This window comes from Theropithecus gelada, chromosome 16 (assembly GCF_003255815.1).
Source record: "Theropithecus gelada isolate Dixy chromosome 16, Tgel_1.0, whole genome shotgun sequence".
NCBI lineage: Eukaryota > Metazoa > Chordata > Mammalia > Primates > Cercopithecidae > Theropithecus > Theropithecus gelada.
The window spans coordinates 40,019,923-40,037,580 of record NC_037684.1 but is presented as its reverse complement, the minus strand read 5'-3'; the positions used below and the strand labels follow the sequence as shown (position 1 = coordinate 40,037,580).

The following is a 17,658-nucleotide window of genomic DNA, read 5'->3' as shown; positions in this document are numbered from 1 at the left end:
CTTTGGGAGGCCGAGGTGGGCGGATCACGAGGTCTGGAGATCGAGACCATCCTGGCTAACACAGTGAAACCCCGTCTCTACTAAAAAATACAAAAAACTAACCGGGCGAGATGGCCGGCGCCTGTAGTCCCAGCTACTCGGGAGGCTGAGGCAGGAGAATGGCGTGAACCCGGGAGGCAGAGCTTGCGGTGAGCCGTGATGACACCACTGCACTCCAGCCTGGGCGACACAGTGAGACTGTCTCAAAAAAAAAAAAAAAAGGAAGCTGGGGGGCAGGGGGAGTTGCCATTGTGGCCCTAAGAACAGGACTGAGCTTAGTATGATTCTCTCAAAGTGATTCTCACTTAAGACACACAGAGAAAACAAAGAATTTTAAAAAGGGCCAGGCGCAGTGGCTCATGCCTGTAATCCCAGCACTTTGGAAGGCCTAGGTGAGTGGATCACCTAAGGTCAAGAGTTCGAGACCAGCCTGAACAAAATGGCGAAACCCCGTCTCTACTAAAAATACAAAAATTAGCCAGATGTGGTGGCGCATGCCTATAGTCCCAGCTACTCAGGAGACTGAGACAAGAGAATCACTTGAATTTGGAAGGTGGAAGCTGCAGTGAGCTGAGATAGCGCCACTACACTCCAGCCTGGGAAACAGAGCGAGACTCCGTCTCAAGAAAAAAAAAAAGAATTTTAAAAACGGCTGAATGTGCTAATAAACACACACACACAAATACATATCCACACATCCATGCACAGATGCCTAAGGGAAAGCCCCCAGACCCCGTTCTTCCTCTTCGTAGCAGGGTGGGCTTCATGAACAGACACAATCAAAAGTGAATGGAAACTCTTCTAAGAACAGGGAGGAGCTCTGCACTGACCAAGAAGACGCTGGTGAGCGAAGGTTTTAAGAAGTAAGAGGAAGAAGTCTGGAAAGAGCCAGCCCTGCAGACCCCACACCACTAGCCCTTCCTGAATCTGCCCCGCCCCATCACGGCCAGAGCAGGGAAGAGAAGCCCACGGAGGCAGGTGATCAATGGCAGCCAAAGAAGCATGGGTACTTGCTGCCCTCCAGCAGAGCAGAGCCACGCTCACTACTCCCACTGCCCCAGAAAGCAAGTCCTACTCTCCTTTTACCTGCCCTTGTCCGAGTCTGTGTCTTAATTTGGTGGAGAAGGGGGAAAAGCCATTTCTAAACACAGAGCACTTTTATCTTATTTTATGTTGTCTGATGAAACCTCGGATGCGGGAATGGGGTACTGGGCAGAGCCCCAAGCTGCATTCTGGGGCCACACACCTGGAAACATAAATCCTGCACCAACTCAAAGTGCCTTCCCAACCAACACCAGGTAAGAAGAGAATGGCTCATTCCACGAGCCATGTACTGCAGCGTCCAAGCCTGAGCCCTGGCTGCAAACTCAGGCAGCGCCAGGGAATGAGCTCACCAATAACGTTAGATTCCTTTAAGTCTTCTGCTTTCATTTCTTCTCTACTCAGTGTGTATGGGGACAGACTTAAAGTCTAGGAATTGCTCGGCTTTTTGCTCTAGATTTGCTGGTACAGAATGCCATCTCATCCAGAAGGGGCAGAGGACCCTTGAGAAATTGGCCTGAGGATCTCCAGGGAGGGGGCCTTCTGCTGAATCCAGGAGCCTTTTCTCCGCCAGGATTCCCTGCACTAATGCATACTCTCAACTACCACTGCTCCTTGAGTCTTGAAGAGCATCTCTGTTCAAAAGAACTTTCTAATGTCTTCCCATCTGGCTACTGGAATCTGGGTACTGCTATTTTATGTCTCAGTACTTTTTCCCAACCTTTCATCTTGAAGATGGCAGAGCAGGTACAACATTTGAGGATTTCACAAGGATTGTACCTTCTTTTTCCCCATCTGTGAATGTGTTAAGAGTCTGCCCAGCTCAGTTAAGGTACTATTAAGCAGCATATGAACAGGACATCTTAACCATTCTCCATGGTATGAAAAAAAAAATCCCAATTTAAAATTTTTAAATTTTTCAGGGGAAAAATGCTTCGAGCAGTTTTTTTTTTTTTCTCTTAAATTCTGAAACCTCCCATTATTTTCACTGGTTTTTCTCCTTGAGCCTGCTAGCAGGCATTTTTTATTGGATCGATGTCTAAGACGCTGAAAAGGACTGGAGAATAAGATAATTCTCAAGATGGTAAAATAAGCCTGCTAGTTTTCTAAACAACTGACCAGAATTTTCAACAAATGCACCAAGGAATAGCTGTCAATGTGCTCCACTGGCTGCACAACCCAGTCAAGCCACCAACGCCTCGTTTCTCTTCATCATCAATTGCCTTGAAAGAATCTGCCACAAGCCCACTGGATACTCAAGAGATAACATATGACAGTACCTCAGATCATTTTTGCCTTAGCTGTCTCCTCATCGATAAAATAAGGTCAACCCAGATAAATCCTTAACACCCCTTCTGGCTCAATACTCCTGGGATTTGCAGAAAAATGGTATTCAGAAAAGGATAAAATAAGAACATTCTAGCATCTCAGCTCAGTTCTACCTCCCAATGCCTTCATGATTTTCCAACTATCTCCCTGGTACAGGACAGTTTGGTCATCCTGTACCTTCATAAGATTTGCTTGCAGATTTGCAGAGTAAGTAAAATCATCCTGCACACAGCCAGTCAACACTTCTCAGGCCTTGGCTGCAGAAAGCCCTAGTCATAGGTCTCTCGCTCCAAAGACCAAAAATCAGATTTTCTCCTTTCTCTTCCAAGATCATGGTGCCAGCAGATTCTGTATCTGGCGCGAGCTGGGCTCTGCTTCTTGGATGGCGCCTTTTTGCTGTGTACTCACATAACAAAAGGGTTAAAAGGGGAAATGGCAGTAACAGCTCCCTTGTACCTCTCTTACAAGGGAGCTGGTCCCATTCAGGAAGGCCCCACCTCATGGCTGAATCACCTCCTAAAGGACGCACCTCTTCATACAATCACACTGCAGTTAAGTTTCAGCATACGAATTTTCGGGGATACGGACCATTAGGAGACATATTCAGTGTGAGATGTCTGACACTGGCAGTCAGAATCTGCTGGCACCTTGATCTTGGACTTCCCAGCCTCCAGAACTGTGAAAAAACATTTCCTATTAATTACAAATTACCCAGTCTACAGTATTTTGTGTTGGCAACAGGAACAGGCTATGACCAAATTGAAACCCCTGTTCTGCCCCATCTCACTCTCCCAAATACATGCTCTCCCTCCAGAGTCCCCATGGCTTTCATGTACCTCCATCCATTCACATGTTCATGCCAGAAACCAGGGAGTCATTTTCAACATCTCCATTTCCCCGATCCAGCAATGACCAAGAACTGCAGATCTGGCTCCTAAACGTATCTTGAATGAGTTGACTCTGTCCATCCCCAGTGTGTCCGTCTACAAGCCCCTGTGACATCACCCAGAGGAAAGGTACCTCTACACAGTATTCTCCAGCCTTTGCTATTTCCCCATCTCCACCAGTACACCAAGTGCACTTCCTGCCCAATCCATTTCTTAGAAGGCAACCAGAGTAACCTTTTTTTTTTTTTTTGAGACAGAGTCTCGCTCTGTCGCCCAGGCTGGAGTGCAGTGGCCAGATCTCAGCTCACAGCAAGCTCCGCCTCCCGGGTTCACGCCATTCTCCTGCCTCAGCCTCCCGAGTAGCTGGGACTACAGGTGCCCGCCACCTCGCCCGGCTAGTTTTTTGTATTTTTTTAGTAGAGACGGGGTTTCACCGTGTTAGCCAGGATGGTCTCGATCTCCTGACCTCGTGATCCACCCGTCTCGGCCTCCCAAAGTGCTGGGATTACAGGCTTGAGCCACCGCACCCGGCCCAGAGTAACCTTTTTAAGATGCAAATCGGACCACATCATTTTTAGGTTAAAACCTTTCCTGAGCCCCCAGTGCTCCTAAGAGTGTGCCCAAAATCCTTGCCAGACACCCAACTCCCAGCTTTCTGTTACTGATTAAACTCCTTCCCACATCTTGGCGTTCTCACTTGCTCTTCCCTTTGTCTCAAACATCCCTTTCCAGGGCCCCATACAGCTCAGCATGCACGTGTGCACACACGTGCGTACACCCTTCCTTTCGTCTGCCTATCTCCTACCCATGCATCAAGCTCAGTTTAAATGCAGTAGGTCCCTTAGAGAAACCTGCTCAGTGTACCTGTATCCTATTTTAATGAGTGATATGTTAATGTCTGCCTTCCCCCTGCAGAACGTCCGGGAGGGCAAGGAGCACATCTCCATGCTTAGTGTTATACCCCAGGACCCAGCACAGACTTTGGCCCATTATGGGTTCTCAATAAAGAATATTTAAGTGAAAGAATGAAAAAGTAGGAGGGGGGGAAAAGGGAAGAGAAGAGGGACAAACTACTCGCATCCTGAAGCCTGCCCGTCCTCCCTCCCCGTTCTTGACTGCCCGTCCTCCCTCCCTGTTCTTGACTGCCCGTCCTCCCTCCTCATTCTTGATGGGGCAGAAATGGGAGGAGAGAGAAGAGAGGAAAGAAAAAAAACAGCAAGATGAAGATGGGAATGATGAGCAAGGAAGTGAAGGCTGTGACATGAGGTTTTAGACAACTCCAAACAAGGTCAATGGGACTTGGCATTTTGGAAAAGTTAGTACTTTATGTTCCAGCTATTTCTACCTCTAAAATGCCCTAAAGGAAGACAATATTCCACAATGTTCCAGAAGAGAAGGATGGAAAGTGGCACAATGTTCCAGAAGAGAAGGATGGAAAGTGGCGGGGGCCGGGGAGCAGGGCGGGGGCATGACACTAACTAGTTTTGTTTGTATGCAGCCAAGTCACTCAACATTCATGGACTTGGACTTCCTTGTCCATGAAGTTATAAAACAAGATGACCCCTGAGCTTCCTCTGGCTCCCATGTCCTGGGAGCCTTTGTGGAACCCGTGGTGGCTCAGAACCCACAACAGGCACTCTATCTTGCCTCCATGAGCACCCTAACCCCATCGTGCATGTTCCTGTGCACTGAACACCAAACAGCAACTTTCCTCTTATTTGTGTTACAATAACGTAAATTGGAATCCCTCAGAGCACGCTGCAAAAATGTCATCTTTCGCAGAGGGAAGAATTGAGTCTTGCCTGCACTGAGAAAGCCGCTTTCAAATCAAAGTTTCCTGATGGGAACAGGCATTAAAGATGGGAATCGCTTCAAGCACACAACTTGAGTGACTGAACTGATCAAGCAAAAGCAATTCAGAACAGAAATGTCCAGTCTTCTAAGCCTGCCTATTTTTTTAATTCAGTTAAAATATTACTTTTCATATAACGGCTGAAGTTTCTCTCCATCCAACATATTTTAGACATTGGTATTTTCCATGACTCCTTTGTGGATCCTTTTTTTCTTTTTTCTTTTTCTTTTTTTTTGAGACGGAGTTTTGCTCTTGTTACCCAGGTTAGAGTGCAATGGCACAATTATCTTGGCTCACCGCAACCTCTGCCTCACGGGTTCAAGCAATTCTCCTGCCTCAGCCTCCTGAGGAGCTGGGATTACAGGATGTGCCACCATGGCCGGCGAATTTTGTATTTTTAGTAGAGACGGGGTTTCTCTATGTTGGTCAGGCTGGTCTCGAACTCCCAACCTCAGGTGATCCACCTACCTCAGCCTTCCAAAGTGCTAGGATTACAGGCGCGAGCCACCGTGCCTGGTCTGTGGATCCATTTTTAAGTACACAAGAGATGCAACAGAGACCATCAGAATTGTCCACAAAGAGAGGAAATTATGTGTTCACACATGGGCAACTTCAGAGATCACTGTTCGGTGAAACAGATGCTAAATTATTTCAATCAGCCGCAGCATTGATAATATACACTTAAAAGGCAGCAAGAATCCCCGGGAGTAAACCAAGAGTAGTTTGTTACATTGGCCCAAAGCAATGATGCTCCCATTGGTTTATTTCAGTTTAGAAGTAAACTGAAGGGTGGCCAGGCCCAGTGGCTCACACCTGTAATCCCGGCACTTTGGGAGGCCAAGATGGGCAGATCACTTGAGGTCAGCAGTTCAAGAACAGCCTGCCAACATGATGAAACCCCATGTCTACTAAAAATACAAAAATTAGCTGTGTGTGGTGGTGCACGCCTTATAGGCCCAGCTACTCAGGAGGCTGAGGCAGGAAAATCACTTGAACTTGGAAGGCAGAGGTTGCAGTGAGCTGAGATCGTGTCACTGCACTCCAGCCTGGGCAACAGAGTGAGACTCCAAGGAAAGGACAGGGAGAGGGAGGGACAGGGAAAAGGAAAAGGAAAGGAAAGAAACTGAAGGGTGATAAATGTTCATTATAAAATCTGTCAACAACTGCATTGTGTTTATGAAAGCTATTACGATAAATTTGGTGGATTTAGTCAATGCAGCTGCTCAGAGTGGAACAGTACATGCTAACAAGAAATTCTCCTCCAAGAATTTCTCTAAGACGTAGTCCAGAGCTCGAAAGAGCTATAAATCTGCTCATTAGTACAAGCCAACGTTCTATGGGAATTGAGTCTTCCCATTAATAGTAAGTGCCAAAACAAACAGTTGTACAGGCGTTAAAAAAATTAAAGTTCAGAAATCCACATTAACATCAACTCATGATTTCCAGACTACTTACATCAGTGTCGGGTCCCTTATCCGCACCCGGACAAGAAAAAGTAACAAATTCATGGCACCTCTTGTGGACCACAAAACAGCAAACTGGTGGAAAGAAAAGAAAACTAAAATTAGAATAGACATGATTTAACATACGAGCTTTATTTTCCAAACAGAGATACTTGCTGTTAGAAGTCAATTTAATTTCACTACAGACGGAATCTTATAAACAGCAATCAGAAGGCATTTCATTCTAGAATCAGCAACATTTGGTATTGATTAGACTCATAGATAACAGAGTCCCAAAATGCCAGCACTGACAGGGCCACAAACAGTGCCTCTTATCTGAAGTTGAAGGAGAGGAGAATCAGAGATTGTAAGACAGTTTCCCAAAGTAGAAACTGGTAATCAAAATTTAAAATAGTTTGCGCCATCCTAGCCAGGTGCAGTGGTTCACGCCTGTAATTCCAGCACTTTGGGAGGCCAAGGCAGGTGGATCACTTGAGGTCGGGAGTTCCAGAGCAGCCGGGCCAACACGGTAAAACCCCATCTCCACTAAAAACACAAAAACAAAAAAAAATGAGCTGGACATGGTGATGGCGCCTGTAATCCCAGCTACTCGGGAGGTAGAGGCAGGATAACTGCTTAAACCTGGGAGGTGCAGGCTGCAGTGAGCCAAGATCCATGCTACTGCACTCCAGACTGGGCAACAAGAGTGACACTCCATCTCAAAAAAATAACATAACATAACATAACATAACATAACATAACATAACATAACATAACATAACATAACATAACATAAAATACTTTGCACCATCCTATAGCAACACACTAACACACACATAAATGTATATAAACATTATATTCTGTGGGTGAAATAAAATATAAAGAGAATAACTGATTATAAATAATGTGAGTATCCCTAAATGTGGGTTGCAGGACTTCCTCAGCAGAATTCTGAACTTAATAAACTCATTCAGACACAAATGCAATCTACAGAAAACAGATCTTTGAAATGAAACAAAACAAAACAATCTTAGGAAACACCTTAACACCTTCCTGTATCTGTCTTTTTGCTACAGATGCCGTCACCAGTTGGGAGAGTTCCTGCAAATTCAGCAAAATCTACTACCCAGTAAATATTTTCAGAGCTTAACATGGTTTTGATAAATAGTCCTGAGGATGAATCAACAAAATAATTGTTATAGAATGTAATCCCCTAAGAGGTTTGTATTTTTTCTCCAGACAAGGTCTCACTTTGTCACCCAGGCTGGAATGCAGTGGGGTGATCTTGGCTCACTGCAGCCTCAGTCTCCTGGGTTCAAGAAATCCTCCTGCCTCAGACCCACAAGTAGCTGGGAATACAGGTGAGTGCCACCACACCCTGCTAATTTTTACATTTTTGGAGAGACAGGGTTTCACCATGTTGCCCAGGTTGGTCTCGAACTCCTAAGCTCAAGCCATCTGCCCGCCTTGGCATCCCAAAGTGCTGGGATTATAGGTGTGAGCCACTGCACATGGCCCCCTAAAAGGTTTGTATTGATGGTAATAATACAGAGGATGCAAAAAATACATGACCTAGTTAGTCTCTCCTTGAAAGCTTGAAGTCTAGCTCCAAAAAGGTATCATCTACTACTCTTATCATTTGTTGAATAATAACAACATGTTAAAAAACAGTATACCCTCAGAAATACTAGGTTAGTCATAAGTCTTTACTGCATGCTATGGTTTAATTGCAAGTCAGCTCTGAAACCCGTGTTGAAATTTGGTTGCCATAGTGGCAGTTTTGGGAGATGGGACCCTTGGAGAGTAACTCGGCCATAAGGGCTTTGCCCTCAGTGGTAGAATCAACGTCATTACAAAAGGGTGAGTAGAGCCCCCTTCTGTCTCTATGCCCTTCTGCCTTCTGCCACGTGAAGATAAGGTCTTCGTCCCCCTGGGAGCGTGCAGTAAACAGGCCCTTGCTCAATGCTGGCACCTTAATCTCGGACTTCCCAGCCTCTAGAACTGTGAGAACACAAATATCTGTTCTTTACAAATCACCTAGTCTCAGGTATTCTGTTACAGCAGCAAAAATGAACTAAGACACTGCACAAGGAAGGTTAGAGCTTCCCAAATGTGTGGCTCATATGCTGTTTTCTCCTCTCACCAGTGACAATGCAGTTCCCTGCACATATGGCAGTAGACACAGAAGACCAAATGGGTGAGTCATTTCCGTAGGTGGAAGAGGGTGGCAAGATGGCTCACAGCTGAAATCTCAAGAGGAGCCCAGAGTACTGAGAGGGCCGCAAGTGGCCAGTAAGAAATTCAGAAAAGCCTCGGAAGTCACTGAAAGGTTCTGCACCAAGAGTAACACAGACAAAAACAATGCTTTAGAAGTGCAAACGGTGGTAATAGGAAGAATTTAACAGAATAGATTGAGGCCTATAATGCCTCGTTAAAAGCCTCTTGCACAGTCTAGGTATGAAAGTAATTGCCCATCATCATGCAGGCTGCTAAGAAATGGAAGTAACAGAGGCCAGGGAAATTACATAAGAACGATGAGACTTGCTGACTGATCACACAGCACCATTAACTGGCATCCTATCACGTGCCAGGCTGTTGCTGTTGTTGTGCTAGGTCTCTTCACATGCATTAGCAAGTTGAATCCTCATAACAATACTCCTTAATATGCTGCAATATCTATATTTTATGGATGGGAAAATGCCGCCCAGATCCCCCGCATCTAGCATGCTGTACAACAGTACAGTGAATGCTTGTGAACAGGAGACAGGAAGGGAGGCAGAGAGGACAGACAGATGGATAGATGAATGAACCAACAAAGAAAGGATGGTCTTTCCCAAGGTGAGTCACCATGTGATGGAACCAGGATTCATGCTAAGAGTTGCTGGACACCACGGCCCCCTCTCCTTTCCTCATGTCATATCCACTGGCAGGATTTCCAGAGCAGAAAGGGTATAGAGCTGATGCCAAGATTTTTTACATGGGTAACAGGAAAATGGGTACATGAGAAAATAGACACACACACACACACAAATATACCTACACAGACATACACATTACACAAATATAAAACCCAGAGGATGAAGGTATGTTATATTAGGGAAACAGAATCATGGATAATTCTTTTTAAAGAGTTTTCTTTTAAGGTAATCATAATATAATATGATTGTAAAAATACACATTTTAAAGGTACTCATGATACCATGTCACTGTAAAAATACACTTTTTAAAAAAGAAAATGCATGCCTGATATTGAACAGACAAAGAGTCAGATATCCAAACAGGAACCATCCACAGAAAGGTGACAAGTGGAGATGTCTTAAAGCAAGCATCCCTTTATAGGGGGAGGCACCCTGGGTGAGGGATCCTGCTGGCTGCGGAGCACGCTGGCCACACCTGTCTGCCCTGCACAGTCAGGGGCAGGAGGAGTTGAGTGTGAAGTGAAGAAAACAGCCCTCTTGGCTGCCCAGGCGGCACGGAGACACTCAAAGGGCAGTGCTTAGCTCCTACAAGCCCTGAGAGAAGTGGCCTTTCCACTGTGTTTCTGCTAAAAGCATCTTGATTGCAAAACTCTCGAAGGATGGATAATAAAGCTGCGCTGTGATGGCACAAATTAATCTGACCTGCTCGCTCTCCCCAGGCACAAAGTCATCTTTCATCCACTGGAATTAGAAAGATAAATTACCAAAGGAAAAAGGTTACAGGGGCATTACTTCCTCATCATGGTTTATTACAGATGCAGTGTTTTGGGTGGAAAATAAGCATTCTTATTCCCTAGTTAATCGTTCAAACATTTGGGCCTTTCATCTCTTTTTAAAAAAAAATCTCCACACTCAGATGAACGCTGTTAAGAAAACTCACACTTATCAAATCCCACGGAAGAAGAGTTTGCTTTTTGTATCTGTTCTTTCTGTCTACGATTTACACATCAATGTAATTATGTATCTACAGCTGGAAGTATTTCTATTGTACACCTCAAAAAAAATCTCTTATGTCAAATTTTATCATAAGACGACCCAGGCCCTCATTATCCACTATAGTTTGCAAGAGCAGCAACAAGCCTTACTTATCCCAAATTAATTTCCTCCCAGCCTGCCTTAACTACCCCCTCCCCACCTACCTTACAGGAAAGCTTCCCATTTGAAGGACTGGATTCACCCTGTGAGAGGCAGACAGAAGCGCCATGTGTTTCCAGACAGCCAATCACAGACACGTTATTTGAGGGATAAAGAGCCCTCCAAGCCTATTTGAAGACTCAAAATTCAGAATGGATGATCTCCAAAGGAAGAAGAAACAGAATGTGCCCAATCCTGGTAACTAAGGAGAAACAACCCAGATGCCCCCCTCTCCTCTCCAACACCCCCACTTACCCTGAGGGGAGCAGGAAAGAGGAGCTTGGAGGTTGGCTGACGCCGGCTGGACGCAGCATGTGCCTGCGAAAGGCTGCCCCAGAAAACTGAGCAACAGCCAGAGGTTTCAAAAATTACAGATGGCTGGCCTTGATCTTTGGGTTCAAGTTCCAAACGAAATTGGATAATGCATATTTTGTAAGATAATCTAAGGAAGACATTTGAGAAGTCTTGCTAGTGTTGCCGAAAGAGGAAAAGACTGGCTCAGTAAAACAAAAGGATGCATTGGGTTTACCTGGAGATGGATAACCCAGGCTTTCCCCCGGCTAAAAATCAGAAGCTATTGCTTTTTGTCTTTCTTTTTTATTTGGGACTCTAAAGGAATTCATCTAACCACGGTATATGAAGCAAACGAAATTGGAGTAAAGAGGTAATAAGGTGGTACCTGTTACATAGCAAACCTTCAACAAACATCTGCCTGACCTTGGTAGAAGGAACTTAAAGACAGCAGCCACTCAGCTGGGAGGAAGTGGAGACATGTCATGGAAGATTCCACCCGATGACTGGCGTGGGGGCCGCTCTTGGCCCTTAAACAGGTCTTTGCTCCAGCAAGCACAGGCTATGCAACAAAAACTCACTCAGAGACAGAAACTCATCTTTAAAGACTTTGGGTCACCTCTGGTTATATAACCCAATGAGAGGTTTTAAAACAGGCAGCTATCCTGTAGCTTCCAGTCCAAGTAAATCTCCGTTCAATTATTTTCTAAGCACAAAATCACTTTCTTCTAATCCTCTACGTGATATGCGTATGCTCCCCAGCAGTGATGGATGACACAGGAAATGCACAAATCACACTGAGCAAATGACATGGTGGGACAAAAAAATTATAAAGACTACAGACTTGGCCAAGTAACAAATCTTGACATTACCTGGCTTTAAAACTGAGAACACCCAATCTACTGATCCATATTCCTTGCTAATCTTGCTTATGGAAGTAAACTAGATGGAAATTAAGCAGAGTTTTCACCACTTGTCAAAAGTATATTTCAGAAACAGAACAAGTAACAGTCACCTGTGTTTGGCTCAAGAATTCATATGGCCAGAAGCAGTGGGTCACACCTGTAATCCCTGCACTTTGGGAGGCTGAGGTGGGCAGATCACTTGAGGTTAGGAGTTCAAGACCACCCTGGCCAATATGGCAAAACCCCGTCTCAACTGAAAATACAAAAATTAGCAAGGCTTGGTTGCTTGTGCCTATAATCTCAGCTACTTGGGAGGCTGAGGCAGGAGAATCGCTTGAATCCGGGAGGCAGGGGTTGTAGTGAGCTGAGATCACGCCACTGCACTCCAGTCCAGCCTGGGTGACGGAGCAAGTCTCCGTCACAAAAAAACAACAACAAAAAAGAATTCATAAAAATTTTGGGAAAAGTTGAGGTGTACTTTGACACTGCCATGTTGATTCTGAATTGTGATTCATGAATAATGCCACAGTGAACACTGGTGTACAGATATCTGTTTGGGTTCTTGCTTTTGATTCTTTTGGGGCTATGTCTAGGAGTGGAATTGCTTGGTCATATGGTAAATCAATGTTTAATTTTCGGGAGAACCAACAAACTGATTTCCCAGCGACTGCACCATTTTACATTCCCACCAGCAATGGACACAGACTCCAATTTCTCAATTGGTTCTCAATTGAGTGGTTCTCAGTTGTGCTCACGAGCTTAAAGAGAACAAAAACCAGCAAAGGGTGTGCTGAAGGCAAACACTCTTGTAAGGGGAACAGCACTCCCTCTGATGCTGCTCTCCCCATAAATTTGAATAATTTAGCAACAATGAGTCTTGGCCCATGAGACACACACAGGGACCTCAGAGTACCTTGTTTCGGTGTCAAAAGTCATCACCCTATGGATGGATGAGCTGGGGCTCGCAACGCTGGACAACGTTTCCTAGAGTGATCTTGAGCAAATGGTAAGTCCAGAGGCTTTTTCCATACTCCATTCGTGAAGAGAGGTTTACAGAAAAACGAAAAGAATGTGGCAAACTGATGCCACAGATAGAGGAATCAGATGCAGCACAGTGCTCCTAGTCAATCAAGGCAAATTCCTCCTCAAGCATGCAACCAACATGAATCACACACACGTCAGCCATGGTTCCAAGCTGAGGGAAAATTCCAATTAAAAGTAATTCATCACCACTTCATACCCTTTAGAATGGCTATTATCTAAAAAGGAAAAGAATGGGGCCGGGCATGGTGGGTCACACCTGTCATCCCAGCACTTTGGGAGGCCGAGATCAGCAGATCACTAGAGGTCAGGAGTTTGAGACCAACCTGGTCAATATGGTGAAACCCTGTCTCTATTAAAAATACAAAAATTAGCCAGGCGTGGTGGTGCTCGCCTGTAATCCCAGCTACGTGGGAGGTTGAGGGAGGAGAATCCCTTGAACCCAGGAGGCAGAGGTTGTAGTGAGCCGAGATCGCGCCAATGCACTCCAGCCTGGGTGACAGAGCAAGACTCCATCTCAAAAAAAAGAAAAGAATGGGTAAAATGACAAGTGTCGGCAAGGATGCAGAGAAATTGGAGCCTTTGTCCATTGCTGGTGGGAATGTAAAATGGTGCAGTCACTGGGAAATCAGTGTTGGTTCTCCCCAAAATTAAACATAGAGTTACCATATGACCCAGCAATTCCACTCCTGGACATAGACCCAAAAGAATCAAAAGCAAGGACCTAAACAGATATCTGCACACCAGTGTTCACTGCTGCATTACTCATGATAGACAATAAGAAACAACCCAAATATCCGTCAATGATATATAAACAAAATGTGGTATATACATACAATGAAATATGACTCAACCTTAAAAAATGAAACTCTGACCCATGCTACATCATCAATGAACCTTGAGAGTGTTATGCTAAGTGAAATAAGCCAGACACAAAAGGGCAAATATTGTATGGTTCCACTCATATGAGGTACCTAGGACAGGCAAATTTATAGAAACACAAAGTAGAATAGAAGTGATCAGTTGTGGGCAACGGGGAGAATAGGGAGTTAGTGATTAATAGGTACAGAGTTTGTTTGAAATGATAAAAATGAGTTCTGGGGGGCCAGGTGCGGTAGCTCATGCCTGTAATCCCAGCTCTTTGGGAGGCCAAGGCAGGTGGATCACCTGAGGTCAGGAGTTCAAGACCAGCATGGCCAACATGGTGAAACTCCCATCTCAACTAAAAACACAAAAAATTAGCCAGGCGTGGTGGTGGGCGCCTGTAGTCCCAACTACTTGGGAGGCTGAGGCAGAAAAATCACTTGAACCCAGGAGGCAGAGGCTGCAGTGAGCTGTGATCCCACCATTGTACTCCAGCGTGGGTAACAAGAGTAAAACACCATCTCAAAAAAAAAAAAGGGGGGGAGGGTTCTGGAAATGGATGGTAGTGATGGTTGTCTAACACTGGGAATGTACTTAATGCCACTGACTTGTACATTTAAAATGGTTAAAGTGGTAAAATCTTATACATAACCTACAATAAAAATTTTTAACTTATCAACCTAAAGCAATATTTATGAAATTATAAATAAGAGGAATAGGAAGAGGCAGTAAGAGCCTTGCTTATATAGACTTTTTATGATTACTTGTATTCATAGTTGAGTTCATTATGACATCAAAAAAAAAGGATTTGGGCCAGGTGTGGTTGTTCATGCCTGTAATCCTAGCACTTTGGGAGACCAAGACAGGCAGATCACTTGAGGTCAAGAGTTCAAGACCAGGCTGGCCAACATGGCAAAACCCTGTCTCTACTAAAATTACAAAAATTAGCTAGGTGTGGTGTTGCATGCCTGTAATCCCAGCTACTTGGGTGGCTGAGGCGGGAGGATGACTTCAACCCAGGAGGTGGAGGTTGCAGTGAGCTGAGATCACGCCACTGTACTCCAGCCTGGGTGACAGTGAGACCCTGTCTCAATGAAAGAAAGAATGAAAGAAAAGAAAGGAAGTAAAGGGAAAGGGAAAGGAAGGAAGGAAGGAAGGAAAAGAAAGAAAAGAAAGGATGAAAGAAAGATTTTACTTCCATTCTATAAAATTCTAAATAAAATCAGTATTGGCATAAAGTGGAGACAAAGGGAAAATTCAGACTTCAGAGCAAAGGACTCACATCATCTTTGAGGACTGGAGACATGTTCCTTGCACCCTCCTTGCTCGCTTGAGCACATAATTGTCAATAATGATGGTGGAAGTGAGGCCCCTCAGGCTGCAGGCTTGACTTTCCTGCCAAATTACTGAGACATTTGGTCACTTAATCTATATGCAAAATGGGTTCATCCCTATTTACACCTAACATGGATTGCTATATTCATTGAGGGGGAAAAATATATATATATATATGTGTGTGTGTGTGTGTGTGTGTGTGTGTATACATATATGTATGTGCTGCTAAGGGTCATTTTCCATTTCTCCTTTAAAAAATAATTTCCTTTCCTTTCACCCTCAAGTCCATGTCATTTCAAATTCAGGTCACAGTCATGTAAAATGGAACACAGGAATAGAAATTCCCCATTATCCAAAATTAATGAAGAAAAAGCCATTATGTAACAAATTCTGAATTCTGGAAAGAACCTACTAAATATAATAGTTAGACGTTGCTTAGAAGAGAAGACTGGTAGCTGAGCTTCCTTGAATTCTTTTTTTAAATACATAAATGGTTGCCATCACGTGAGATGGTTCTAATTAAATTTTGCTTAGCTAGAAGGGATTAATGAAAGGCAACGTCACAGCAGAATACAATGAAAGGAAAATCTCTAAGGCAAGTCAACTGCTTTCAGCTTTGTAGGGAAAGTAATGAAAAAGTGAGCTTATATTATATCTACGTGTTAAAAGAAAATTATTGGTTTCAGATTTGTAACAATGAAAACAGTCTTCTCCTGGGATACACATTAAAAGTCGTATGAAAACAAATCAAATAAATGCACTGTATCACATATTATAAAGAATGTCACTCTTCAGACAGCACCTTGATTCTGCCTTTCAGCATCTGTGCACGTGCTCCCAATGAACTCTTTCGAAAATCCAGTCTTCCCAATTCTAAGCAGGCAAGCCTCTTTCCCCCTTCTTTAGAAGATTCATCTTTAATTCTTCCCTTGCCTTCTTTTTCTCTAATTTCAGCAAAGACTGGTGAGCATCTTTTTGTGCATTTTTCCCTGGTTGGACCTGAGGTATACTTTGAAGACAGGGCTGAGAATGAACGTGGGATGTGAAGGAGAGTCAAGAATGGCCCTCAGCTTCCGGTCAGAGCAACTGAGTAAAGGGTGTTGCCATTCTGCAACCAAGAGGTGAGCCTTATGATGAAACTGAGAATACAGAAGACTCAGAGGAGAAAGAAAGAAACCAGATCTTGGCGTCAGCAAGGCTATCGCCTTCAGACTGCTCAGTCACGCGAATTATTAAATACCCTTTAAAAACGTCATTTTCTTCATTTACATACCATATAATACACTTGAATCCACAAAGTCATATCACACATGCTTTTACTGTTCACGCCAGTTTGAATGAGTTTTCTGTACTTTCCACAGAAAGAATTCTAAATACTAAAGGGTGAACCAGCAGGTTGTAGAAAATGAACAGAGAAGACCAAGGGGCAAGTTAAGAATTAACTTGGACGTGGGGACTTGCAACCTGAGTATTACACCAGCTCAAAGAGGAGAAACTACTCTTCATGTTGTTTAAGCAGGGGTTTTATGCTACAGGGCATTATGGTCTGGACAAAATTTTGGGGCAAGACCTCAAAAGCACAGACAACAAAAGCAAAAACAGACAAATGGGATTACATCAAGCTAAGAAGCTTCTGAGCAGCAAAGGAAACAAAGCGAAGAAACAACCTTCAGAATTGGAAAAAATAGTCTCAAACTCTTCACTCAACAATTTTAAAACGGGCAAAAGACCTGAACAGACATTTCTCAAAAGACGACAAACAAATGGCCAACAGGTAGAATAAAAAATGTTCATAATCGCTAAATATGAAGGAAATGCAAAACGAAAATCACCGTAACATCTCACCACAGTTAGAATGGCTATCATCAAAAGGACAAAAAAGAACAGATGCTGGTGAGGATGCAGAGAAAAGGGAAGGCTGGGATGCTGCTGCAGGGAATGTGAAGTGGCAGAGCCACTACAGAAAGCACTATGGACGTTCCCAAACAACTAAACACAGAGCTACCATCAGACCCGCCAATCCCACCACTGTGTATACATCGAAAGAAAGGAAATCAGTCTATCGGACATCTGTAATCCCACATTCACTGCAGCACCATTCACTATAGCCAAGATACAGCATCAACCTAATGCCCATCAACAGATGAATGAAGAAGATGTAGTATGTCTACAAAATGGAATATTATTCAACCATAAAAAAAGAATGAAATCCTATCATTTGCAGCAACATGAGTGGAACTGGAGGTCATTATGTGACGTGACATAAGCTAGGCACAGGAAGACAAACATCATATGCTCTCATTCATACGTGGGAGCTAAAAAAGTAGATCTCACAGAGATAACGAATAGAATGGTGGCTACCATCAGATGCTGGGAAGAAAAAAGAGGAGAAAGGGCTGAAGACCAGTTAGTTAACAGGTTCAAAAATGCAGTTAGATAGGAGGAATAAGTTCTAGTAATCGATAGTACAGCAGGGAAATTATAGTTAATAACTTACTGTATATTTCAAAATAGCTAGAA

The 17,658-nt window shown here is 43.9% G+C and overlaps 1 protein-coding gene across 1 annotated transcript in view; it reads right to left on the bottom strand.

Annotated features, from left to right (window-relative positions):
* PRKCA (protein kinase C alpha) overlaps nucleotides 1-17,658 on the bottom strand; it is a 501,655-nt gene that overhangs the window by 296,853 nt on the left and 187,144 nt on the right. The window contains exon 3 of the mRNA XM_025362600.1: nucleotides 6,604-6,686. Within this exon, the coding sequence (XP_025218385.1) occupies nucleotides 6,604-6,686 (83 nt within the window). The remainder of the gene's footprint in view (nucleotides 1-6,603; nucleotides 6,687-17,658) is intronic.